The sequence below is a fragment of the Leucopleurus acutus genome (assembly GCF_964270905.1).
Source record: "Leucopleurus acutus genome assembly, chromosome: X".
Taxonomy (NCBI): Eukaryota; Metazoa; Chordata; class Mammalia; order Artiodactyla; family Delphinidae; genus Leucopleurus; species Leucopleurus acutus.
In genome coordinates this window covers 13,057,842-13,069,072 of record NC_139148.1, presented here as the reverse complement: position 1 = coordinate 13,069,072, position 11,231 = coordinate 13,057,842, and the positions used below count along the sequence as shown (strand labels likewise).

The following is an 11,231-nucleotide window of genomic DNA, read 5'->3' as shown; positions in this document are numbered from 1 at the left end:
AAGAGTAAAAAGTAAAAAGCCCCAGAAAATTCTGCTCTCCTGAGCGCATTACTGCATCGGTGCAGCGCCTCTCAAGCCGTGGAGTCCATTCTAACCCCAGGGAATCTTGGCACCGCAGAGTCTGGGCCAGCAGGTCTGGGGCGGAGCCTGAGACCCTGCATGTCTAAGCCCTTAATTCTTTTCCCCTTTATGAAGCTCCCAGGGCAGGCAGAGGATGAGGGTTCCCGAGCTACACTCTGAGTAGTGAGGTACAATTTCCAGTGTGATGGACTATCCTCATATTTTAACATTTCATGAAGCTTGTGTTTTTATGCACAGTATATCTTTTGGATGACCCCTAAGCAAGTAATAAATACTGAGAAATTTCCCACCAAACAAGGTTACAAATTATTTTGCCCTTTAAAAGAATAACACTTCACGGAGTTCCCTGATGGCCTAGTGGTTAGTGTTCCAGGCTTTCACTGCTGTGGCCCTGGGTTCAGTCCCTGGTCAGGGAACTGAGATCCTGCAAGCCCAAAGGCACGGCCAAAAAAAGAAAAGAAAAATAAAAGAATAGCACTTCAGTTACCTGTATAATTTACAAAAGCAGAACATTTCACCACTGATGGATCCATAAAACTATAGCCTAAATGTATTTTTATGCTGTGTATAAAATCTTACTTTATCCTTTTATTTTCACAGGGCAACACACAATTAGGCAATGAGCATCATGTAAAACTGATAGCAACAACTTAACATACTTCTATTTTCATTTTAGGTTTTTATTTTTTAAAATTCTCTGAAACCTTTCCTTTTATATTTATTCAACACTTATCGTTAAGAATTTTAGTACACATACTAAGAGCCAAGTACTGTCATATTCTGATCTGCTTACATCTAGGATTTTTAACTACTTAAAAACATTTAACATATATCTTTCCCTCCAGCAAACTCTAGCAAACTTTTCCCTTCAATAGGATTCTTTCAGAAGTTGCCAGATACCACCTCTGAGCTCTAACTCAGTAATCAGCAACTGTGGCACCACAAGTGGCAATCTCTTGATAATAGGGTCAGTGGTTTCATCGAACACAACACAAGTGATCCTAGCTGAGGAAGCCTGGCTTCTTCACAGGAGCATATCCCAAACTACAAACCTAAGCACCCAATTCTCTTGCTGACTGTATCTTTGCCAGAGGACCATAGACTAATTTTTATGGGATCAAGACTGTAAATAAGTACATGTTCCCTATAAGAACTGTCTTAATTCTACTCCCCTTTATGAAATAAAGGCTCTTTGAAAAATCCGAAAGGTTCGGGAAGCAAACGCCGTGGAGTGTTCAGATGTTCAGCCATCTGTCCTTTTCAAGTAACCACGTTCTATGAACGGTCGTGCTGCTACAGCAGAATGCAGGCAGGATTGATCAATGAAGTTCCAAAAGTTGTATTCAGAGAACACAATTTTATAAAGACTGACAGTTTAATTAAGACAAAAAAAGCAAAAACATTTATATGTGGTGACGATTTAAACAACATGAGACTTTAAGGTGAACAGCCTTCTGACAGTCATCAACACTAAAAGGATGAAAGACCCTGCTTTCTACAAAAAGCACGATGTGAAATTTAGGAAAACATTACTAAATGTGGCATAATTTAAAAAAAAAAAAAGGCCCCAAAGAAAAACAAATATATATTTTTTGAGAAACAGTATTTCTCAATGTCAAACTAAGTGATGTTTATATCATTATAATCAACATAATTATTTTATCTTTTGGCTTCCAGATGGAATTTTAGAAAATACTTGCAAGAAAACAGTTCTGAAAGTGCTTCCTCTTAAGTTCTTTGGTACCATTTGGTCATTTTGATAGTTATCAATTCATTAAGTAGGTACTTTAACGCATATGTATCAACAAAAATGCAACAAGAAGTACAAATGTTTAGAAAACGACAATTGAAGAATATATTTTATTTTTGACCTCACGGAAAACAGAACTCTAAAATTTTACTTGTGTTTCTGTGACAAAGATGTCTGTACTGACTACAAGAACATCGCTAACTAGATTTAAAGAAATGTTACATAAAACATCCCTTTTTGATTATTAGAATAACTGTCCTATGTACTTTTTCTTAAGTAGAAGAGGCAAGTTTCAGCTTGAAAAAAGGATAATTTTGAATTTCATAAAGTCATACTCTTTTGTGCCTTCTGATTCAGCGAGTGTCAGCATCTAGAATTTAATGTCAGTAGCAGAATGTTAAGGATTATTCTTTTATTTCAGCTAATTTTCTTCCTGCAGCATTTTCTCTATCTCCTTATCCCAGTTTTCATCTCGTTTCTCTGATTCTGTCACCACTTCGTATTCTTGAAGTTCCTGTTGTAGTTCCTTCTCCCAATCTGCAGAATCCTCTAAAAGAAACAAATGAGAAAAAAAAAAAAGATTCTGAATTTTTAATGCCAGTCTTAACAATGCAGTCCACTATAACTACCTGTGTAAGTCCTACCACGGAAATATTTACTGTGTCAGCCTTCAGCACTGTGTGCGCTCAGAAAAATTGAACAGATTTTTTTTTTTGAACAGATTTTTAACTAATATGATTAGAAAGATAAACTTATTAAATATAGAAGCAAAGGTATCAGATGTTGTCAGTAAGTTTTGCATGTTATTTTTCTTTACCTAGGTCTCTGATTTTCCTTCTATTTAAATGGATAATTGATAATTAATATTTGGTCGCAAATTAATTTTTACCACTACCAATGATGATGATGGTAGCAAAAACAGCTAACATTTCTCGAGCACTCACTCAGCCAGGCCTAGGGCTAAGTGCTCTCTACATATCACTCTTTTCATCCTTAGAACAATACGTGGACCAAAGATACAGTTATACACATTTGACAGATGGGGAAATGGAGGTTTATAGGTTAAGTGACTTGCCCAAGGTCACACAGCTTGACAGTGACAAACATACGGATGGAACCACATCTGCAGGGCTCCACAGTCTGTGCTTAGTGGTCTCCCATGAGTGGCAAAAGACACCAGGACCTGAAGTCAGGCAGTCTCTCGCCAAAGCCTGGCCCCCCATGTGGGTTCTACCTGAGCTCTCACACCGGTGAGATTTAGAGCTGCAACTTGCCACTTGGACGCTCAATATACGGGTGTATGCAAATACATATAGGATAAGGCATCTGCTATGTAGTGTTATAAAACAGCCAGAAAACAAACCAGCTATTTAAAAAGTAAAAGTTAAAATTCATTTTCATCTTGTAAAAATAAACCTTAAACTTAGTACCTATAGAGAAAAGAAAAAACAAATGTTTTCAATTTTTTATAGCAGTGACCATGTTGCGTAGCAAAACACCGATTTCATGAATATTAGGTGCTTACTGCGTGCTAAGCTCTACTTTAGGTGCTGTAGGGGATAAAAAGACAAGGTGTACCTGCCCTTGAGGAACTTACAATTTAGCTGGGGGGCCAAGACAACTAACATATGAAAGAATATTAAGTGGTCCAAATTATCACTAGGGCAGGGATTCAAAGAAAGAATAGCTTGCCCGGAACGGCCAGCCAATGCCACGTGAATCCTGACCAGGCTTCCTTCCAGTCTCCGTAGGCTCTCTGCTACTAGTCGTCACCAGCAAGGGAAGCAGGGCACAGTCTGCTCGAGCTACTGCCTGCTGCACGCGGGGCGCGTGCCCGCCTTCCTTCCGCGGGGGCCAGCAGCCATCGTATCAGAAAATAGATGGGGTACAAGGGGTCTGGGGGGAGCGAGCCCAGATTTTCACTTCCCCACTCGCTTCTCTTTCCCCCACCAGCCGCTTCCCCCAGCAGTTCTCTCCTGCAGAGTCCCTCTGCAGTGTGCAGTGTGCACGTGGGCAGGCTGTTCACCTCTGGGAGGTCAGCTTTCTCACCAGTGCTTTCTGCACAACAGTGGGAACAGCTGGCTTCCGCGATGGTGAGTCTCTGAAGGCTTCATGAATGATGATTAACCCAAGCCTTTGCTTGTTATCTACTAGAAAGCCAGTAATTTGTCCTGATGTGCCAAAGAACGCAGTCCCATCACTTGTACTTTTTTTCTAAATTACCTTAGTTTTTAAGCTAATTTGGTTTCTTAAAGGCAGTCTACTCTTTCCCAGAAGCGATGTGCTAGTGGCACACAGCAGCTGGGAAAAGAGTCTTCTACCTACAGTATAAACCCCAGCAGGACGCAGCTTTGAAAGCAGAAGGCCGCAGGGCAGCATCTCCACGTGAAGGGGTGTGCCTGCTTTCTTGCCCGCTCCTGGCCATGTGTTCTCAGGGCTGAGACGCCTTGGAAGACTCACTTAACCTCTCTGGATCTGTTTCTCCTTTCTAAGCCTCTGTGCTTAGAAGGGCAGAGGGACAGGAGATGAGGTCACGTGTGCTAGAATCCACCTTCTAGTGGGGAACAGAGAAGCAGTTTTGATGCAAAAGTTACGACACAGTTTTGTGTATCTTGCTCCAGAATAACAATTTTCTATGGTCAGCTTCGGCACTGGGGACAGGAACGGTGATGTCATTGGCTCTGTACCTTCCAGCGCGACTGTCTCCTCCTCTTTTTTGTCCAGCACCAGCTGCTCCATTTCCTTCCTCAGGTCCTCCTGATCTAAGTTACAGGAATCGAAGGCGTCACTGACAAACTCAGAAACACCTGGGCTGGTAGAAATCTCCTCTTCATCCTGAAATGCAACAAATGAGCTCTGGAAATGGTTTTTGAAGCGACATATAGAGACTAGAGCTCGTGTTTATGGTCATCTCACAATTTAATGCAGCCTCATTTTCATTCCCTTCCTCTGCTAGTCAGATGGTCGCTGCTCTCCACCTCCTAACCTGCACACTGGCTCGGTAACCCCATGAGCTACCACCTGAATCTCTACGCTCATTCATGGTCTGGATCACTCCAATCGTTCTGTCCCATCCCTGACGAGCACATCTTGAACTACTGATGCCAGGGAATCGTCTCATGTCTCAGCTGTAGGTCCTTAACTCTCCAAGTACCGGACCCCTCTTCTTCAGAACAGATAAGACCCATATTCATAAGTAGTTTTGAAATGGTATCTGAGATAGTCAACACAGAGTTACTTCATTTCCAGACATCAGCTACTAGGTATAATGTAAAACTGTATTACCTCTTGAGTTTTAAGTTGAGATTTGATTACAACAGGTGGCGTTTTGGGCCGTACTGCCTCTAAGAAGTGAGAATAAAAGAGACAAGAATTGCTTGATTCAATTCTGAATACATATTATAACAACAACTAAATTATCCACAAGCATGATCATACTAAATAATTTACAGAAATTAGCTTTTAATGTTCTGCTTTCCGTTTTTCTGCAGTAAGAACTACCCAGATGAAACCATCTCAGCCTCTTTCTTTTGGGGATCTTTTTAATATGTATCATCATATTCAATACCCCTTATGTAAGATTTCCAGCAGGAAATAAATTTTGACTTCAGTGTTAGCAAAATGCACTGAAGAACAGTTCTGCTCTTTCTTTTAGGATAATGAGAATGAAGTTATTTATCAAGTTTTCCTTTTCTCACAAAGTAAAATGTAACGCTCAGGCACAGTGGCTCCTCTTCCTCACAGGCTGCATCTTCTATCTTCTCAACCTAACCACAGACGGGCTTTACTGAATCCTGTCTTAAGCCCATCCTGATACACGGGCAGTATTGGGTAAAATGGCATTTTCCAATAAAAGTAATAAAGAAGGAATACTAAAGAATGAGAGACACCTGGGATTCATATTAACATCTACATGCAAAATGCCAAATGGTACTGTGTAGAGCAGATTCATTACATTCCTCTGACCCTAAATGCAGTGTCAGGTACCTTCCTAGTGGTCCGTACAACCTGTGCCTTAGGACACATTGTTTTGTGTAATCATGTAAAATTCCATGAACGGATAAGTCTCCAGTTATAACGGGTACCTATACACAGCAGGTGTTCATTAAACGTTAAAAATGTGACACAAAATACATATCTTGTTTCAATTTTTATTATAGGTATTAAATCACTGCCGATATTATAAACCACTTCCCCCCAAAACCAGGGGTAAAACTGTCAGAATAAGGAAGAGTCACATGTGTAAGTGACTCGTGTCTAGCTCCAGGCTGGATATCTTAGCTCTGTTCTGCAGACTGGAATACTGGGGAAATGAGCAGGCTGAATGGAAGACTGAGAAATGAAGCAGAGCAGGGAACTGAGTCCGCGGAGAACAGAAGGTATAAAAAGGGCAAGGAAAGAGATGGGAAGACGACTGGTGACGGAGGGAGAAATAAAAAGGAAGAAATAAAAAACCCAAAGAACGAGAGAAAGACAGCAAAGTGAAAGAAAGCTGGGGGAAGACGGTGAGCAGGGTCAGAGAGAGGGCAACAAGGGAGGAATGAGCATTTTCTCTGGAAAGAAAAGAACTTTCCCTAAGATGACGATGACATTTCTGGTATACACACGATGACAAGCTCATGAGAATCTCTAAATGAAGAATATTTTAAAAGTAACTCTTTTGTTTTTTTCCCACAGAGTGACATCTTCTCTGAATATACCTGTCAGTGGCAACTCATCCTCTCTGCCGTGGCCCTTCTCCTCCTTCCCGGTAGCCTGCTGCTGCGCCGCCAGAGCCGTGAGCTGGGCTGACTGCTTAATCAGGGAGACGCGGTAAAAGTAGTTCCTCCAAAACACTTCTTCCTTCACACTTGCAAAGATAAACAACAACACATTTGAGAAGGCATGCATAAAGCGTGTGCAGGGTTTAGCTGTTGCAGTGGAGGTGGGAACAGATGACTTTTAGGGACATTTTCAAATCTGAATGAGGCTCAAACGAAATTCTCATTGGCTTTTGAATTGAAAGCTGAATAACAGGATAAAGAGAACAGCTATCTTCTCCACAGCAGCAAAAGACAAGTTTATAGAACACTAATGAAACCTCAGTGTTTCTTGGTATTTTAATACTAACACTGCCCTCAGCAGAGGAAAACAGGGTACTGCTTTCAAAGCACCATGAGCAACCTGGGAGACGGAAGCAGAGCCGGGGCCCCACCAACTGTCTGCTGTTTACCGAAGGATTAAACTCTTTCAAGCAGTGAGAATAAAGTATTGTAGGTGTTGCTCTTCATGAGAGGAAATGTCTGGTAGCTTGCAAATAACTAGCAATCAGTAACAGTTAGCAATGAGGTGGAAGATGGTTGATAAAAAAAAGACTGAAGTGCAGTTCAACCTGAGAACTCTCAGTGGTTCTCAAACCTGGCTGCACATTAGAGTCACCTGGGGTGGGGCGTTGGTGCCCAAGAGGGGTAAGGTAAGTATCCATACGGGGGCGGCCTGGAATGGAGAGTGAGAGCCTGAGCAGAGAGAGGAGGGTGTCTGAGCTCGGGAGTGGGTGGTGGTGAAAAAGGAAGATTGGTCACTCGCAAGGGGATTGATTGCTTAAGGAAAAATATTAGGGATAGTGGAAACCAGGTTTCTCACCATCAGAAAAGGGAGTTACAATCATGGAAAGAGAAAACTCTAGAATGATCCCTGTTGTGAAGTATCACTGTGAACACATGGTTTTCATTTGAGAGAGATGCAAACAAGTCCATGTGTGTGTATATGAGCACACTAGCTCTGTCCACTGAGTGGGCCAAGGAAGAGTGACACCCCAATAACCATGAGCATGCCTAATGCTTAGACTTTGCTTTCTAAACACCACTTTCCACTAAAAGGAACCAGAACTCCTTGGATAAATGGCCAATTCTAGGGTTACAGCAGGGGAAGAACACGGTGAGCCTGGAGGACTATCTCATGCCAGAAAGGAAGGGCTCAAAAAATGGTAGGGAGACTTCCCTGGTGGCGCAGTGGTTAAGAATCCGCCTGCCAATGCAGGAGACACGGGTTCAAGCCTTGGTCCGGGAAGACTCCACATGGTGCGGAGCAACTAAGCCTGCGAGCCACAACTACTGAGCCTGCGCTCTAGAGCCCAAAAGCCACAGCTACTGAGCCCATGTGCCACAGCTACTGAAGCCTGCGTACCTAGAGCCTGTGTTCTGCAACAAGACAAGCCACCGCAATGAGAAGCCCGCACACCGCAACGAAGAGTAGCCCCCGCTCGCTGCAACTGGAGAAAAGCCCACACGCAGCAACGAACACCCAACGCAGCCAAAAATAAATAAAAAAAAAAAAAAAAAAAAGAATCCGCCTGCCAATGCAAAGGACGTGGGTTCGAGCCCTGGTCCTGGAAGATCTCACATGCCGCGGAGCAACTAAGCCCGCGAGCCACAACTACTGAGCCCACGTGCCACAACTAGTGAAGCCCGCACGCCTAGAGCCCGAGCTCCACAACAAGAAGCCACTGCCATGAGAAGCCCGTGCACCGCAACGAAGAGTAACCCCCGCTCGCCGCAACTAGAGAAAGCCCGTGTGCGGCAACGAATACCCAACACAGCCAACAATAAATAAATAAATAAATAATAAATTAAAAAAAAAATGATGGGGATGAGTCAAAAGGACACAGAAGCCAGCCTGAACAGGCTTCCACTGGCAAATACGTGATGATGTGAGCATCAAAATAAATAACGATAGCAGTGGATTATAACCATTGCATAAAACAGGACCATGAGTCCACAGAGATATACATAAATACATGGAAATTTTGAGGAGAAATGAGATATTCACAGAACTTCAAAGTACCTCCCCAGAAAACAGTTATTAATTTCATAGAGGAAAGGAGTAATTTTATAGTTAAGAAGGCTGGCAGACACCACTTTCATCAAGTGACCAAAGTGTGGACAGTAGTGGAACAAAATGGCAATACGTGCCACCTGACAGGAGGCAACAGACTCAAGGAGACTGATGAGACACTAAAACTACTGTAAATGCAACATGTGAGTCTGAAGTGGATCCTTTTGCTAAAAGGGATATTATTGGGACAAATGGTAAAACCTGAATAGGGTCTGAGAATTAGACAGTAATAAGGCATTAAGTGACCATTTCCTGATTGGGATGGTTACATTCTGATTATGTAGGAAATCTTTGTTTGTAGGAAATACACACTAAAGCTTCAGGGGTGATGGGGTATCAGATCTCAAAGGATTCATTAAAAAAGTTCTTTATACTGTACTTGCCACCATTCCATAAGTTTGTGATTGTTTCAAAATAATAAAAAAAACACTGATGACTGTGCTCACCTCAGAGTAATTAAGTAAAAATCTCCAAGGTGGAAGACAAAACATGACTCAACAAAAAACACCCCCTCCCAAAACAACAACAACAATACAAAACAAGGACAGCCAAGGAACGGCTTTGGTGACCTGCGGAGGACGTGTGGATTTTTTTTTTGTGCCTCATTTTATGTTCTAAAAATGCTTTGCTAGTAGAGAGGACAAAAGGGTAGGAGAATGCCTCTCTACCCCCTGGTTTAATAGAAGGGATGCAGGTTCTTAGAATGGAAGGGAAAGTCGAGAAAGCCAAGAAAGTCGAGAAAGAAAGCATGACAGAAAAAGACTTTGAAGGAGTAGAAGAAAACCAGTGAGAACAGAAAAAAAATACTGAGACTCAGGTTTGTGAATGAGGACAGGGCTGGCCTTAGACAGCACATCAGAACACGTTGTTGTCACATCTAAGAATGGTGAAGCTGGGTCAGGGAGCTAGCTTTCTAAGTGACAGAAGCAAAATGCACGACTATCTACACAAGCTAGGTCAGGTAACAAGATGATAGGTAGCTAGATACAACTCATCTTTTCTTTCATTAATTCCACCAATATTTACCAAATGCCACATGCATCAGGCCTTATGCTAGGTACTGGGGGGATTCAGGGATGAATAAGACAAGTTGTCGGCCAAAACAGATGGTCACAGGAAAAATGACCTCTTACTTGTTAAGTTCTTACTATGTGCCCAGCAGCACTTCCCATAATCATGAGGCCTCATAACTGTCTTTTTCCTTCTTTCTTTTGGCTGCGCCATGGCTTTTGGGATCTTAGTTCCCTGACTAGGGATTGAACGCAGGTAGTGAAAGTGCTGAGTCCTAACCACTGGACTGCCAGGGAATTCCCATAACTGTCTTTTTCTCTTGGAAGTAGATCACAGGAGGGAGACCTGACTGAACAATGGTTCATAAAGGGTCAAAGACGACCACAAGTTTAGTTGTGCAAACAGTAGTACACTGCAGCTGCCAGAAGAGCTAAGGAAATCTTAGGCTGCCTTAAAAAGCAACACGACAGGGCTTCCCTGGTGGCGCAGTGGTCGAGAGTCCGCCTGCTGATGCAGGAGACACGGGTTCGTGCCCCGGTCCGGGAAGATCCCACATGCCGTGGAGTGGCTGGGCCCGTGAGCCATGGCCGCTGAGCCTGCGCGTCCGGAGCCTGTGCTCCGCAACGGGAGAGGCCACAATGGTGAGAGGCCCGCGTATCGAAAAAAAAAAAAAGGCAACATGACACACTACAGTGTGCTGTTCTGCAATGAGACAGCACATCATATTCACTTAGGGGAACTCACTTTCACAGGTTAATGCCCTGGATGGTGACGGGGTACAGAGACTAGGACACCTGGGGACCAAATGAAGGAACTAGGATTGACTGTTTACCCACATACGTTCAAGGGTCTTAAACCCTAACATCACAGCTATACAAAACTGAGATTAGCCTTCCCAGGAGGTAGTGGGCTGTCTGAATATTTTCAAGGTCAGGTTTTTAAAAAAAAATTAATTAATTAATTTATTTTTGGCTGCATTGAGCCTTTGTTGCTGTGTGCGGGCTTTCTCTAGTTGCGGACAGTGGGGGTTACTCTTCGTTGCAGTGCGTGGGCTTCTCATTGCAGTGGCCTCTCTTGTTGCGGAGCATGGGCTCTAGGCACGCAGTAGCTGTGGCATGAGGGCTCAGTGGTTGTGGCTCACAGGCTCTAGAGCGCAGGCTCAGTAGCTGTGATGCACAGGCTTAGTTGCTCCACTGCATGTGGGATCTTCCCAGACCAGGGCTCGAACCCGTGTCCCTTGCATTGGCAGGCGGATTCTTAACCACTGCACCACCAAGGAAGCCCTCAGGTCAGTTTTAATTCTGACCTCTATGAAATGTCCAAAATGAAATAGGAATACTATCTCTCTACAGTGATCATGGGCAATGTCTGCTCTCTTAATAACATCTGGACTGTTTTCTTTTCCAGAGTCTCTCCCTCTTGATGTAAGAGGAAGCGATCACAGGCACACTGCAGAGATATTCGGTTGCCCTACGGAGTCACAAAGCAGATGACACACTAAAGGTTCTGAGAAGTC

The 11,231-nt window shown here is 43.1% G+C and overlaps 1 protein-coding gene across 1 annotated transcript in view; it reads right to left on the bottom strand.

Moving 5' to 3' along the window:
- Window positions 1–1,340: 1,340 nt before the first annotated feature.
- SYAP1 (synapse associated protein 1) overlaps window positions 1,341–11,231 on the bottom strand; it is a 32,027-nt gene continuing 22,136 nt past the window's right edge. The window contains exons 6-9 of the mRNA XM_082864462.1: window positions 6,532–6,680; window positions 5,117–5,175; window positions 4,519–4,666; window positions 1,341–2,380 (exon numbers count right to left, since the gene is read on the bottom strand). Coding sequence (XP_082720588.1) covers window positions 2,253–2,380; window positions 4,519–4,666; window positions 5,117–5,175; window positions 6,532–6,680 — 484 coding nt within the window. The 3' untranslated portion in view covers window positions 1,341–2,252. The remainder of the gene's footprint in view (window positions 2,381–4,518; window positions 4,667–5,116; window positions 5,176–6,531; window positions 6,681–11,231) is intronic.